At 37.8% G+C, this 16548-nt stretch overlaps 1 protein-coding gene across 12 annotated transcripts in view; it reads left to right on the top strand.

The window, feature by feature from the left end:
- The window catches only part of BPTF (bromodomain PHD finger transcription factor), a 54055-nt gene that overhangs the window by 14545 nt on the left and 22962 nt on the right, over positions 1-16548 (top strand). For 10 of the 12 annotated variants that reach the window (XM_042025461.1, XM_042025455.1, XM_042025454.1 and 7 more), the window contains exons 3-14: positions 5062-5285; positions 5439-5639; positions 6132-6320; positions 8943-9107; positions 9292-9467; positions 10335-10690; positions 10966-11097; positions 11623-11752; positions 12486-12621; positions 13093-13314; positions 13614-16041; positions 16265-16389. In XM_042025461.1, coding sequence (XP_041881395.1) covers positions 5062-5285; positions 5439-5639; positions 6132-6320; positions 8943-9107; positions 9292-9467; positions 10335-10690; positions 10966-11097; positions 11623-11752; positions 12486-12621; positions 13093-13314; positions 13614-16041; positions 16265-16389 — 4484 coding nt within the window. The remainder of the gene's footprint in view (positions 1-5061; positions 5286-5438; positions 5640-6131; positions 6321-8942; positions 9108-9291; positions 9468-10334; positions 10691-10965; positions 11098-11622; positions 11753-12485; positions 12622-13092; positions 13315-13613; positions 16042-16264; positions 16390-16548) is intronic. The other 2 variants (XM_042025458.1, XM_042025463.1) reach the window with 2 other exon arrangements.

The raw sequence follows: 16548 nt of genomic DNA, 5'->3' as shown, positions 1-16548 counted from the left end.
CTTATGCTTTAATAACTTATGCTTTCCTCTGCATGGTTTTTGTATATTTCCACTCGAACTCTTGAGAAAAAGGCTGTTCTAAAGATGGGTTTGTCTTCAGTGCTCTCCTGTACTGGCAGAGATCTGGGAATTAATGTAAAAAAATCCAGATCGCTCAGGAGCTGATTTTGAGATAAATAGGCAGACTTTGTTTCCTCCCTGTATGTGGGCAGATAGGTAATTATTTTTAACCAAACTTGGTCTGTGAAACAATGTTTTTTCCCACTGGAGTATCTGATGTTCAGAAGGTTTTGATACAGGCAATACTTCAACATATTTCAAACTAAAATGAATCATGCAGGTGCTTCATGATCGTTTGACATCTGCACATGTGTTCTTTCTAGCACATTGGTAATAATTTTAACTGCACTAGAAGAGATATCTTCAAAAGTTAAATGTATTGAGTTTTTAAAAACCCAATATTTTGCATTCCTTTGAGGTGTTATGTGGGCAAATTATTTCATAAGGGGGCACAAGTACTACACAACTTAATTCCAGGGAAATGCAACTGTAATAACTCACATAGACATTAAACTCTGTACTTCCAGTTTTTAAATTCAGTAAGCATGCTGTATTGCAAACCCAACTGCTTTGCATATACATATATATATATTTATCTCTCTCTCTCTCTATATATATATGTCTGTATATCTACACACTGAACAAGATCAAACCACAGCTGGTATCTTGGATAACTGAAGGGTAACTTGAAGGATAACTGCCAAATGCTAAAACCTGAGATTCATGAAACTATATTATCATATCAACTTTATTAAAATGAATGAAGTGTATTCCCCAATGCCATGTGATCAAATGTATCAGAGGAAACTAGTAGATCTAAAAATAATCTGCACAAATACTGATTTGAAATCCTGCCCAGGAGGATTACAGACCTGAAATCCTAAATTCTTGGTGGTTTTGTTTCTCAAAAGGGTTTTTAGGGCTTTTTACTTCTTCTCCCCTCTCCCCCTTTAAATGTCATAAATTCAACCTGCTGCTGGTTTTCCTACCTTTTAAAGGATTTCGAAGACTTGTTCCCTGATACTTTTATTTCCATCATTTGCCTTGTTTAAGCCCATCATTGTGGGTTTGTTTCTCTTTCCACCTCTTCTGTTTTACAAAGATGGAAACGTGGACACTGAAGGGGTCTCCTCATGAACAAATATCAACAAGATTAAAACAAAAAACAGGCCAAGAACAAATTAATTCCCAAGGTTTTTGTTTCAAGCTGTTTACAAATTAAGGATGATGCCTCTGGGTCAATTGCATTTGTTTCACTTGTGAAGATCATTTCTGCAAGTTAATAACTCAGGAAATTTGGGACTTTGACTTGCATTGTCCTAGTAAGCTGCTGCAGTGTTTTAACAAGTTTATCTTTATAGAAATACTGAGATGCTTTGGATTTATCAACTAGCTGTGAAAGAATATAATGAAACACTGTTTGGCTTTCATTTTGATAGCAGAAATAGGACACACATTGTTATTCCTGAGTTGTATGGATCTTCCTCGACAGTCAAAAGCAGTTTCAGCTTTTCTTCTGTAAGATTTGTAATGCTGTTTATGTTCTTGGGGGGGTCCTCCTCTATTTTCTACAATTAATTAACAAGGGTTTGGGTCTTCATTTGAATAGATTGCTTTAAACAATTTCCTGAATTCTTCAGTTTCCAACTGTATCATCATGTAATGCAGGAAATACCTGCTACTACTAGTACTAAATATTTTGTTATCACCTTACTTTAGAGTTTGTAGCATCTTCTATGTTGCTTTTATCAGTCTTTGAACTTGTCTCTGCAGCCTGCCAGTGAATAGTTCCTGGCAGCCAGGGAGGCTGAAAGAGGTAGGAAATAGTCATGTGATTCTTTTTCCCCTCCTTGGCCTCACACATTGTCTGTGACTCAGCTGAGTCCTCTGGAGGTTCAGCAGACCTGTCCAGCACCAAGCTGGCAAATCTGTCTGGCTTGTCTGAAAAAACGTTGGGAACTGGTCCTTGTGCAGCTTTTCATCTTTCCATCTTTTTATGACAGCCCCTCTGATTTCTTCAGAGGGTAAAAGTCGTGTCCCTTTAGTAAACACAAAAAGACATTAAGGGAAAGTTAGCTGGAATCATATAATTGTTCATGTAGGTCTTACCTAAGTTGGCCAAAATAGAGTGCATGGATTGATTTCTGCTGTGTGCTCCAAGTCTTCCCCTGGCACAATCTGAATCTTGGAAAGAAGTTTGGGTGGAGATGAGTTTGGTGTAAGCACACAGACCAACCAGTTTGTGCCATTTGATTTTCTGCCTGTGCTTTTCCAATAGAAAACTCTTTAATTCCTGAAATTCTCTTGCTGACGTTGTGATAGCCTTCAGTTCAAAACAAACTCTATGCTCAAACCCTGGTATAAATGAAGTAGAAGGGTATTAAAATACTCTTGGATAACCTCATTGTCTGTATCCAGAATATTATCTGAGCAGTTCTTTAGTGGGCAGGACTCCAATCACGCATGGAAGGATTAGCTCCAGGTGCTTTCTGCAGAATACTCTCAGTAGTATGATGTCTCTCTCAGCTCTGTGCACTGAGCCTCAGGGTTTACTGGCCTGCAATACAGCAAACCTTTACTGGTGCAGAAGGCTTTTTCTTGAGTTATCCAGGGAAATTGAAAACAGCAGTTAATTGCTTTTCAGTCCAATGAAACCTTGCGAACCTAGAATAGAAAGGGCTGATGGGAAGGGGAAAGCCAGATGCTGCTTGGGATGTTCAGGTGACACACGTACCCTGGCTCCATTAGTGCAGCTAGAGCAATCTCAGATTTGCTGAATGGGGGGAGAAACATGAAAATAAGAAAACACTTGGTTGATCACCATCAAAATTGAAGCAATGTGTACAGGCTGCTTGTCTGGCAGATGGATGCAGGCATGGCCTTCCTTCATGGAGAGATAAGAATATATTGGACTTGATCTCAAAGGTCTTTTCCATCCAAAGTGACTCTCTGATTCTATATAAAGCGTTCATATCTAGGTCATGTAAGAGGATGTATAAATGGCATTATCTCTCTAGCAAATAATCCTGTAACAGCTACACTAGAGGGGTTCAAAATGAAAGGTTCAAGTTCCCTTTTTGGTCAGTTAAGAAATAAAATAAAAACAGCATTCATATTCTGCAGTTAACGTTTGTCAGGAGCAGAGCAGCCTTACAGCTGCTGCTTTGCCAGGGTCTTGCACTTGCCACTTCCCTTGGAAACTCGCCAGGGAAAGCTCAGAAGGCACCCATTCCCTGTCCTTTTTAGTTAAGCATTTTGTTTCATCCTTTTATTTCCTCTCACTATGTAAAGCCCTATTCTTGCATTCTCATCTCCCTTTCCATCTTGGTTTTTGGGTGTTTGCCTCTATCTTCCTCTTCTGTGGCTTTAGTTCACCACTGGTAATGAAAGTGCTGTTGTTCCTATTGTTGTTAGTAAATAACTCGTGGTTTAGAGGAAACATAGTTTAAACAGTAATTTTTTTTCAACATGGGAGTTTACAGGCCTAGAATATTCCATAGAGTCAAATGATTGTCAGTGTTCAGCTGTAGTATTTTGGTGTGTTGTATGTGACAGTCTTGCTGAAATGAACTGTTTTCTGAGAAAACTTGTCAAACTTAACAGGTTGGTGTGGGTAAAACTAATGGAATGTTGGCAGTTTAGAGGAACAAATGGGTAAAGCAGAATTAGTTGCTTTTCATGAGTAAAGCCCTTTATGAGAGAGATGCAAAGTTTCTTTGCAATACACCAGGTTTTATCATCAAAACCAAAAGCCAGTTGTGTAATAATGGTTTTGACAAGTTAGTTAGTAGTTGAATTTTGAGTAATATTGCCATTATTAACTTCATAACCACCTTATTTCAGTAGTGTTCTGTTTGAGTTGCAAATATTAATTGTTTCACAAACACAGTGTAGGAGGCAGTAGACCAACAGCGATCAAGTTGCCTTAAGGTTGTTTGTCTTTTTGAATCCCTGAGGCCAGTTTGTGCCATTTTTAATGTATAAGCCATGGGAAGGCAACCAGTAGAGAGGAACCTGCAACAAACCCTACAAGGGCAGATCTTTGAGACTTAGTCAGCTTCCCATTGCTGTCAGCGCTCTGGATTAGGATCCTCAGTAGCCACAGGCCTGCAGTGCTGTAACGGGGTGCAAGTGCAGCAGTAGTTTAGTTCCTTTGCCCAGGTGAAGGCCAGACTGGTCAATCAGTGTCACCCACAAGGTGTGGGGAGCACTGGGATGTGCTGTGGAAATAGTGCTTGGGTTCATGCCAGCCTGGATCTGGCTGCTGCTGCTCAACAGGATGGAACAAGCCAAGCTGAAATCCACCAGCTGCAGAACCACTTGGAGCATCCTCCCTGTGCTCTGCAGCCTCCAGGAGAGCCTATTACCTGAGGTATTTATGGAGCTCCCTTGGGTCCGTGGCCCTGCTGAGGTGATGTTGGCACCAGTAATTCTGGGCTCATGGGGTCATGGAGTACTGTAGAAAAAATGTGGAAATCCCCATATCTTTTCAAATGGGTTGTGTTATGACTCATCCCTTACTGGTGCTCTCAGAGATGGATGCTGTAGGATGCCAATATAAAATATTTTATGAATGTGATGTTCTTATACTTCGAATTCCCTAACTGTGCTCTTCCCTGAATACGCTGTCAGAAACTACCATTATGGATTCTGGACTTTCAAATTGTTTCAGGGTTAGTAGTAAATTACTGGTTACAGTAATAATAAATATAATGAGAATAAACCTTGTTGTCAGATTGGACAAACCAGTTTTAAGGAGACTTCAAAGCTTTCCTGAGGTAGTTGTTGTGAGAACTGAGGGGGTGAAGAAAGGGAAGGAAACAAGAAACGAATATTGATAATTGAATATTGATATTAGACTGGGTGCATATGAGCGATGTGATTTGTTTATTCACACTCAGGTATTGACATTTAATCATTCTCTGCAGAAAACAGACTGATAGTAATTTTTGTCATTTATCCAGGTATTTTAAAATCAATATTTTTTAAATACTCCTACAGAGAGGAAGATTCAGAAAGTGAGAAGGATAAGAAAATCTGGTACTACAGCACAAAGATCCAGCTGGCAGAGTTAATTGAATGCCTGGACAAGGATTACTGGGAAGCTGACCTATGCAAAACCCTGGATGAGATGCGTGAAGAAGTTCACCGGCACATGGATGTGACAGAAGATCTTACAAACAAAGCAAGGGGCAACAAGTCGTCTTTCCTTTCTGCAGCAAATGGTAGGAATATTTTATGTGATGGGAATAGATGCTGCACTTTGAATCAAATCTAGTTTATCATCATCAGAAGCAGGATTTATGTCATGTTATTTGTGCTCCATGGCTCTGTAGGTGGTTTGTTTTTTCATGCTGACAACATGCTTTATATTGTAGATGAAATTTTGGACATTATCAGAGCAAGAAAAGGAGAAATAGCGGAAGATAAAAACACAGGAGATGAGGAAGCAGAAAAGCCCAAAAGTGATGTAGATAATGACCAGACAGATGCTGAGAGAGACAAGGAAGAATCTGGAGACCAGGATAAAATTGAGGAAATGCCCAATGAGCAAGACATGGAAAAAGAGAAAACAGAAGGTAAAGAAACTCTGACTGTGCTTTAACAGCTCCATTTAAGTGAAGTGAACCCCACATTTCTGTAAGTGTTAATGTGATACTTTCTCTGTATGATTATCCAAGATACTTTAGTAATAGGTAGTATTTGTTAGTTCCTTTGTGCTTGTATGTTGGAGTTGTTCTTGTTAAGTAATTTCACCAATTTTCCTACTTCTATACAGCTGGCTCCTAGATACCCTGCCTTGAGGTACAGGAGGCACTTACAGGTTGTGATCAACATGTTTGTAGCAAGCCATATTACATGATTTTCAACTTTTTCCTCATCGCAACTGGTTTGTTCTTTGATTCTGAGACAATACTATCTCATAGCAAAAAAAAAAGGAAGGAGAAAGCTCGCTAATTTTCAGCATTATCAAATAAAGCTTCTGAAGTTGTTTCTATGGATGATGCCAAATGACATCCTAAGGCATAATAAAGAACATCCCTAAAGTTTTGTTGTGCGTTTTACTATAGAGGCAACAGTCGTTGGGGAAAAAAGTAACTCTGTGACCTCAAGCACTGATGACAACACCACAAATCCTTCTGCAGGAGAGAATAGTTGCTCTGAAGGGAAGGACGCAGTGGGGTGTCAGTCAGAAACCCTTGATAGCAACAACGTGGCAGAGAAGAAGGTGGCATCAGAGCTCCCTCTGGAACTCTCAGGTACAGAAGGCACTGTTACCAATGCCTCTGTAATTTGGGGAATCTGTTTTTCTCTCTGATATGTCCACTAAAACCATTCCCAGTGTATATCACTCATGCTGTTCGCTTGCAGTGCCATCCTTTACTGCTACATTGTCATTATTAACATTTCAAAGTTAATTTTCTTGCAACTAGTGCTTGAAATTTGTGGTCCACCATGACATTAGCATTTATTTCCATGCCTTTCAAAGATGACTATGGCTAAGCTTTTTATTTTCTATTTTCTGTATATTTTATTTTTCCATAGTGATCCATAATGATCACTAGCATCTTCTCAAAGTTTATTTCAAATTCTAATTTGCTGATGGCTTGTTTATTATTTTAACCTCTCATTTACTGTGTAAATTACTAACAAACGAAGCATTTTCATTCACATGTATAAACCATTGCACTGAAATGATTAAAATTGTCATGTTAGAAATTTTAAACAGATTTCAGAATTATAAGCACAAGGGTTATTGTATTTTAACATGTTTTGTTCTGCCATGTCAGTGACTCAAATGTAATAATATACACTGTTTAAAACCAGACAAACTTACTCTTGCTTTAGGAGTAAGTGGGAGTTGATTAGATGTAACATAAACTATAAGTATACTATTTTAGAATTACTTTATATTACATTTAGAATTATATTCTGTTACAAGATGTACTACATAACCAAATGTTGTTTTAAACAGCTGATCACCATTGAAATGATCAGGATTTTATTCTCAGTTCTTAAAAATCAAAACATACTCTAATGTGTGATGTGGACATACTTGGTGGGTTATGTTTTAAAAAGGGGTAGTAAATGTTTTCTCTCCTACAGAAATAGTTCTCCATGCAGTCACAGTCTGCAGCTTTTCAACTTATGAAAGTCAGTACATCCAAGCCTTGTAATAAACTTTCTTAACATGTGGACAAAATGAAAGCTAAGATTAATCTATAATCTGCAAGCCTCATAATACACTTTTTAAGTATAGGAAGTATCCTCATGTACGAGACAAAAACCATATATTTTAGATACATGACCAAATATTTTTGCCAGTTCTCCTATTTTTATTCCCTTTTAAAGTTAAAATAACTATGTAGAGGGTTATTGGAAAAGATACATATCCTATAATTTTGTTTCAGACACTTTTATGAGTTTGTATTTTATTTCAAAGATTCACTTATATATATATCATTATTTATTATGGTTTCACAAGTACTTTTCTCCTTCCAAAGCTTCTACATGAGTTGTAAATTAGTGAGCTCTTCTTTTGTAGGAAAGTGTGTGGAGAGGGTTTTTCTTTATGTCTAATTCACTATATTCACAGTGATGTTTGTGTTCTTGCTATGAAATTTCAGTTTGAGACTCTTCTTTCAGAGAGAGGGAGAGATACTGAACCAGGATCAGTGACGCAGTTACTGCCAAAAGAGGGGGAAAACATGAGTAAAATGCAGAGGTAGATGAGAATGTCTGTCACCATCCCTGTTAAATGTAATTAGGATATTAATCTTTATTAAGAGTCTGGTTTGGGTGCTTCTACTCTCCTCCAAACAACCGCCATGGAAACAGGTCCATTTTTCCTTACAGCAAAAAGGGAAATGGATCAAACAGTGGTGGTCACCCATTTGGCAAAGTCAGAAAATCACGATGCATTCAGATTAGGGATTCTCTAAGAATTCCAGAATATTTACCTGATCCATCCTTCTGCTAGAAGTGATTATTTCACAAGAAACAGATTTTGTTCTGTCACTTTTCTTAACAACATCAGAATCCCTGATGTTTTGGAAGAATTCTGGAAACAGGCAGATCTTGTAGTTTTTAAACAGCTGAACTGTCTTTGGCACAAACCTCAGAAGACATTGCTGGGTTTGCTGTTTTGAGGGATGAGGGCTTGTTCCTACTGGGAAGCTGGAGGGATTTATTTCAAGGTAGCTGCAATTCACTGATATTTAGTCAAAAGTTCCTACTGGGGCAGCACAACAGGTGAGGTGACCACAAAGTCCAGAGCTGTCAAGACGCTGTAACAAGGACAGCTGGGGGCCAGGAACCCATTTGAAGCCACATTAAGACCCATCAGATCAGGAAGGGGCTGATATTTTGAGTGGGCTGATACTTACAGTGGTGCCAATGGAACAGAAATCTGTGGGATTCCTCAGAATTAAGGTGCTGAAGAAGAGACAATCAAAGACTCAATGGAAAACGAGGGGAACTGAAAGGTGTGTGCTTTGAAGAACAGCTAAAGCTCAAGAAAATTAAAAGAGAAAATCAGAAGCTGCAGGAGGACCAAGTTTTATGAATTTTAAATGCAAAACACTCTCAGTAGAGGGTTCTCTGTGTATCTATAGAAAAAAAACTGTCTTGGATAAAATATGAATGTATTTTAAATACAGGTATGAATTTCAGTTCTTCAGAGATGTAGAAGTTGAAACTGCTTGGAACAAAACAAAAAATACTTTCATGGATACAGTGCTCTGAAGGGAATTAATATTTTATACTTGTTTCCCTTCAGTCCAGCAAAACATGTTCATCTGCCTTTTTTTGATGAAAACTTTAAAAGGTTGCATTGATCCAATTCAAAAGAAAAAACTAAAACTGAAGTTGTTCTTTTGTAGAAGAAACTGGTCAGATGATCCCCAGCAGTAGGTTTGCTGCACCTCCACAGCCAGATGTTGAGAACAGCAGTGGCAGCGAGCTGGACTCTGGGCAGAATGACTCCATTAAGACTCTTGATGATGCTGAAAATGCAGAGAGGGGATCCCAGGCTTCAGAGGACATAGGTAATAATAATAATGATGATGATAATAATAATGATAATGATAAGGATAATGACAGTGATGTCTCCAACTTTCATTTTATGCATCTTTTCACTAAACTTTTCTGTTTTTTTCGTAACTTCCATACATCAATAGAAAACTTCCAATTCTTAAGTTTGTTTTAAAAGCCTTTTTTTTCCCTGGGCAGGAGAGAAATCCAATGGTGACAGAAGTGATTCTCCAGGTGCAGGGAAGGGCATGCCAGGCTCAACACGGATGCTCACCAGATTGAGAAATCCAGATAGCAAACTGAGCCAGATGAAAAGCCAGCAGGTTGCTGCTGCAGCAAATGAAGCAAATAAGTTATATAAAGAAACCAGAGAGGTTTGTGCACATCTTGGAAAACTCAACTGCAAAAAATGTTCTGGAAAGATGATAATTTCTTTAAACAATACCAAATTTTATTTAAAAGTTTAAAAAATGGGTATTGGCAGGCAATGGAGGTACTTAAAAAAAAATTAGCAAATGGTGAAATTGTAATATCACGGGAAGCTTTTTCCCCCTTCTCCTTTGCTCTTCCTGTCTTGGGTGCTCTCTACAGAGTGATATGACACTGACCCAATGCACTGGTGTAGTTGTTTTATATGACTGGGTTGTTTGTTGTTTTGGTTCTGTTCTTTTTAAGTAGCCAAATTTTTCCAGGAAGGAAGTGTTTGACTGTTGGGACTTTTTTGCAGTTAATTGTATGCATATTATTTGGTATATTAATTTTATTTCTATTAACTGATTTTTCCTTATAAGTTAACATTTGGTGCATTTATTGACAAACAAATTAGTCTAGTGATGTTATCCATGCCATGTTTTCAGAGTCCAGGATACTTGTTTGCTAAGCTACCTGTCTGAATTCTGTGAGAAGGGGGTTCACAGCTTACCTGAGTTTAGTGAAGCTCTTTTCCCAAGGCTCTCTTCCTCCATAGGCATAATCAGAGCAACAAAACAGGCTCCTGTTTGGTCTGAGGAGCCTGGATGGTGATTTTTTTAATGTTAAAGTTGATCCTGGGAATATCCTAGCTCTATAGACAGCCATTGAAGTACATATATTGCTGTATTGGATAAACAGTTACTTGCTTCTACAAACTGATGCAGGGTATTTTTATTCTTTTATAGATAGACATTTGAAGCCTAAATCATAAGTAAATAGAAGGAATGGTTTTAAAGATTCATTTAAATTTCCAATATTACTTTCATAAGGTTCTGGTGGTCAACTCTCAAGGTGAAGTCTCCCGAGTGAACACCAAGAAGGATGTTGTGACTAAAGGAAATATCAACAATTATTTCAAACTGGGGCAGGAGGGGAAGTACCGTGTTTATCACAATCAATATGCAACCAATTCCTTTGCTTTGAACAAGCACCAGCACAGGGAAGACCACGACAAGAGGCGACACCTCTCACACAAATTCTGCCTGACTCCAGCTGGAGAGTTCAAGTGGAACGGATCTGTTCATGGCTCCAAAGTTCTGACCATATCCACCCTGAGGCTGACCATTATTCAGCTAGAAAACAATATCCCAGCATCCTTCCTTCACCCTAATTGGGCTTCTCACAGGTAAATTAATAAATGGAAATACATATTCTCGTGTTTTACTTGTGGTTTTGCTAGCAGTGTTAATAAGCAATGGTCTTTGTTTTTTTCAAATCTGTGATTTCCAAGCATTCAGTATAATAAAATATGATGTCTGTTTAAGATGGAGGCTAAAAGGGTTGTACATTTGAGTAAAGTACTAATACAGGAGTTTTTATCCTACCATTAAATCTTCTTAAAATGGCGAGCTATATTAGTGCGTGTAAATATTTCATATCTTTTTCTTCTTTCCAATTTAGGTCTAACTGGATTAAGGCTGTTCAGATGTGCAGCAAACCCAGAGAATTTGCACTAGCACTGGCTATATTGGAGTGTGCAATCAAACCAGTTGTCATGCTGCCTATCTGGCGAGAATCCTTGGGGCACACGAGGTAAAATTAATAAATACTAAAATATTTTGCATTATGAGAATTTTACTTTGGTTTGCAATTGCTAGTTCCTTTAAGTCTGTAAGAATTACGTTTAAATTGAAACTTCAGCACTTGAAGTGTTTTTTCTCAACCAGAAACACTGAAAAACCATGACAATATTTAAAAGTGTCATTGCTCCTGCGTTTTTCTGAGCCACAGTTTCAAAAGTGCTAAAACTCTGGGAGAAGAGAAGAGCATATTTCAACACTCTCAGTTCAGTGGAGTCTGAGTTTTGTCTTTCATTTTGTCATAGGAGCAGAAAATAGATGTCTGTGTTAGACACAGTTGCATCCAGCTGTGTTTGCCTCATTGAAATCGCAAAAGAAAGTGATGTTCCTGTTACAAGTAATACCTAAAACCTGATAGTGGGCATTCCTCTTAACTTCAGATATTTAAACTTCTTCAAAGGAGTATTATGTGCTGTTGACTTCTTATATTTGCTTGCACGATTCTGTACTTAAATGCACTTAAATCTGTACGGAATAGATTACGCAGAATGACAGCAATAGAAAGAGAAGAAAAGGAGAAAGTAAAAAAAAAAGAGAGAAAACAAGAAGAAGAAGAAACAATGCAGCAAGCTACATGGGTGAAATACACATTTCCTGTCAAACACCAGGTGAGCGTTTCTTTTGTGGGAAGAACAAAGAAAATACAGAAACTGTTGATTTCTGACTCTTTTTCTGTTTTCGTTTAAGTTTACAATGTTCATGTCCTTGTGTTACTGCCTGCCATGGGAGTAGGAACCATGGCCATGTATTCAAGCACATAATCCTGGTCTGAACTGAATTTGATCTGTGTCATGCTCTTACTGACACTGCCTGGAGTGAGAGATAAATGGTCTGCAAATGCAGCCTTTCCTAATGGAAGGTTTTGGTGGTTATTGGAATCTTGTCTGTATGTCTGTCCCATACCCACTCCCTCTCCCCAAAAAATCCAGCCTAGCTACCATTTGGAGGTTGTCTAATATGATGGAAACTACTATAGAAACCTCTTTATACTGTCCTACGGTAGATACTAACTACTTTTGTTGGAATAGTTCTTTGCTCTACACTTGTAACAAGCATACAGGTTGATTCAAAAACTCCTATAATCTTTCAGCTTTTAGGTAAATAGATTCTCACTATTGCATAAATAAACGAGGCTTTTAGGTGTTACTGTGATAGAGCAATTTAATTATCAGCAAATATATCTTCAATTTTAGTACATTATTTCACAAATATACTTCAGCTTGCTTGGAAAAGTGTGTAAAAATTCGGAGGTTTTTTAAATCATCTTTTGGTTTTTAAATGTAAACATTAATAATGCAGCAATTAGCATCATTAATATTACGATTTTAAAAATATTTACAGGTTTGGAAGCAAAAAGGAGAGGAATATAGAGTAACAGGATATGGTGGCTGGAGCTGGATTAGTAAAACCTATGTCCACAGGTTTATGCCCAAACTGCCAGGAAATACTAATGCAAATTACAGAAAATTGCTATCAAGTAAGTGTCTGCATTGCTTATATTTTTTTAATTTCAGTTAATTTGTGTGTGGTATTTCTTAAGGAGCCTTTAGGAATAGTTTTGTTCCAGCAAAGCTTTTGTGGGTATCTGCTGATCTTTGTCGGTGTAACCTGTTCAGTCATCACAGATACTTTTTAGCTACATTAAATTATTTCAATTATGTTGTGTGTAATACTTGTGCATCTTTGTATATCCTTATTTAAATTAAAGGTAGATAAAAATTATGTAGAGAATCAAAACCAAAAAATAACATCTTAAATTTTGGGGGGATGTATAGATATATTTGATAGTGCACTGTTTAATCTATGGTGTTACCACTGGATACTGAATTTTCTTTCTGAATTTCACTAATGGTATGCAGATGATTTGAGAAGTAAACTGGCATACATTCAAATGTGGCAGAGTACAAAAAATACTCTGGATAATTGAAATAATTTAATTTGTTAATAGCAAAGAGTGAAGATGAAAAGTGCAACTTGGATAAACGAAAAGGTCCAACTAAGATAAAAACAGAGAAAGACAGAGCAAAGGATTCTTGGGATCTGCAAGCAAAAGACAAAGCAGATGTCTCAGAAACCTTGGAGAAAGTACAAGTAAAAGAAGAAAAGTTGCGTGAAGAAAAAGTAGAAGTTGACACAATTTCTGAAAACTTAGATCAGGCCAAAGACACAGGTAATAATCTTTTGTTATTCTGAAACTGCTGTTCATGACACCATTGCATGAGTAAAAGCATAGAACCTCAGAAATAACTACTGAAACACTGTAACAGATTTTTTCAAGACATCTAAAATGTCTCAGTTAAATGATTGCCTATTATCCATTGTAGTAGTGTCTGAAGTTTTTGTTCCTTTTTTTATTGAAATCTATTAATATGCTAAATATGCATTTATTTCTTAGTACTTAATGTAAAAATATAATTTAGTATTCATTGTTGGGGAGCTCACTGACTCAGAGTTACTTCTTCTTCACAGTGGAAAAAGACATCGATGGTGAAAATGATAAAGTCATTAAGGAAGAACCTATGGATGTAGATGATGTGAAAATTGAATCGTCCATAAAAGATGAGGAAAGTCATTGTAAGCGGGATATAATCAATGTCAGTGAGGGATTTCATTTAAGGACTTGCTACAAACGGAAAGTAAAATCATCAAAATTAGATGGACTCCTGGAGAGGCGAATAAAACAATTTACACTGGAAGAAAAACAACGTCTAGAAAAGATTAAGCTAGAGGCTGGTGCTAAGACTGGGGGCATTCGATCTGTAAGCCCCCAGAAAAATGCAGATGAGCTACAAATGAGGAAGGGAAAAGAAGGAAGCCAGTTTGACAGTTCTTCCCAAGATCAAAGCTGTATTTCAGACAAGACCCAAGCCGAAGATGCAGAACAGGACTGTTTGCCCATCAGCAGCATCTCCTGTACCAAAACTGGGAATGAAGATGAGCCTTCTTTGCCTTTGTCAAACAGGCTCTCAAAAGGAGAAGGGCAGCTGCCGGATGAAGACTCCCCTCAATCCTCTGAAGGAGACAGCTCCATTCAGAATGATGGCAAAGAAAACAATCCTGAACCTTTGGCTGCTGCTAAGTGTCAAGGACAAGAGGCTCTTGGAGAGTCTGAGAGCTCTTTAGTGGATGGCTTGAAACAAACCAGTGCAGAAGGCAGAATCAAATGGGATGTTTCAGAAACAAATGAAAAACCCTTGAAACAAAAGCTACCTATTACCAGAGTATCTCAGCGAGAACTTGAAAACTTAGGGCCAGTGGTACCTGAAAGCAGCTGTAGAAGAGATGCTGTGGCCACTCTTGAAAAACCAGACTCAGAAGGGAATTCTGAACAGCAGAGCAAAGATCCAGAAAACAATTATATGATAAAAAGCCATATGGAAACAATGTCCTCTCAAGAAAGTGAAATGGAGGAAGAAATTGCTCCTGTAAAGGCTGAAAGTAAATCTGAAAAGATGGTATTTCACCAAAAATCAGCTAATAAAAATCTAGAATCGTTTAAAACAGGGCTGATTTCTGAAAGAAACCGTGAAAGTCAAACTCTGGAACACATGGATGGGGAACATATTAATGAGGATTTACTGAGCTCTAAACTAACAGAGGCGAATGGTCAAAAGAAAGGTCAGGAACTGAAAGTGGAGACAGGTACCATGAACAAATATCTTGATCAGACAAATGTAAATACTGTTACTGATAAAAAGAATAATAAAGATGAAGAAACTGAGACAGACTTAGAAAAAGAAAAATCATCATTTCAAATGAATGGAAAAGACAATGACATCAAAGCATTATCAAATGATGACTGCTTAGTGAAAAATACCTGTGAAGCTAAGGCCGGGGGTGATATCGAACCAAAAGTTAATAATATTAATAAATCCATTCCAGAACATGAAATAAAACCATTGACTTTTAAGGAATCTTCAGTAAAACCATTCATGAATGGTGGCATCATGGGAGGAGAGGACACCAAGGATAAAAATAATGTGGACTTGAAGTCACATCTGCGGAGTTCACTTGAATCTGAGTCTGGAGAGAGTCTTCAGCCACCAGATGAAGTTCTCAAGTATGTGCAGAAAACTGAAGAAAACCAGCTTTCTCCGGAGAGATCTGCCAGTATTGGCTCTGCTTCCCCACCAACACAGCCTGTCTGTAAAGAAAATAACCTGAACAGAGAAACAGAATCCATGGAAACTGAAGCAGCTGAGGAGAAGAAAGTTGCTCCATCACCTGTAATCTCATGTGAGGAATCCAGCTTGAGGAGTCACTTTGCTGACCAGAATGGTGTACAGACCTATAAAATGGAAAATATTAATGGAGAAAGTAAAATAAAAACTGTTATTACTGAAGTGACTACCACAACCTCAACTGTGTCCACAGAGTCCAAAACGGTGTTTAAAGTCGCAGAGACTGGAGCTGCCAGTGATGAGAAAACCACAGTTGTTTCATCTACAGAAAACTGCGCCACCACCACTGTCACCACCACCACCACTGTGACCAAGCTCACCACTCCATCCGCAGACAGTAACTCTGATTTCATCTCTGTCCAAGAGCACAGTAAAACGGTGGTTACAACAACGGTCACCGATTCACTGACCACCCCAGAAGGCACATTGGTGACTTCTATGACTGTCAGCAAAGAATATTCCACAAAAGACAAAGTGAAGTTAATGAAATTTGCAAGACCCAAAAAAACTCGTTCTGGAACTGCCTTACCATCTTATAGGAAATTTGTTACCAAAAGCAGTAAAAAAAGCATATTTGTTTTACCCAATGATGACTTAAAAAAGCTGGCCAGGAGAGGAGGTATCAGAGAGGTTCCTTATTTCAATTACAATGCAAAGCCTGCCTTGGATATCTGGCCATATCCATCGCCAAGACCAACTTTTGGGATCACTTGGAGGTACATATTTTACATTTTTGAGAAAAAGTGTAGAATGTGATGAAATGACTTGATTTTTAAAATACAAGTGATACACAGGTTTGTGCCCAAACATGCAAATTTTGCTATTTATGATTCAGTTTTTTATATTGTTCAGTAAAAGTAGAATGGAAAACCTTTGTCCTGATGGTTTGGTTGGGTATTTTAAGTTGATTTTAAAATATAAGTCATTTTCTGTCATTAGGTATCGACTCCAAACAGTCAAATCTTTGGCTGGAGTGAGCCTGATGTTGAGATTATTGTGGGCATGTCTCAAGTGGGATGATATGGCAGCAAAAGCTCCACCTGGGGGAGGAACCACAAGGACAGGTATTGTTATTTTAAATTTCTTTGCAAAAGCTTTTGCTGTAAATTCTGAGTATTTCACTCCCTCAAAACATTTCTATAAAGGCTTGCTGTCAGCTGTGGCATTTGAATTTTGTTTACTGATTCTTTGCCTTGAGTATGTTGGGTTGATTGGAGATATAG

The sequence above is a fragment of the Corvus kubaryi genome, unplaced genomic scaffold, assembly GCF_017639235.1.
Source record: "Corvus kubaryi isolate FWS band 111438036 unplaced genomic scaffold, C.kubaryi_AGA036_p1.0 37272, whole genome shotgun sequence".
Classification (NCBI taxonomy): Eukaryota; Metazoa; Chordata; class Aves; order Passeriformes; family Corvidae; genus Corvus; species Corvus kubaryi.
This window is presented reverse-complemented; position numbering and strand designations above follow the sequence as displayed.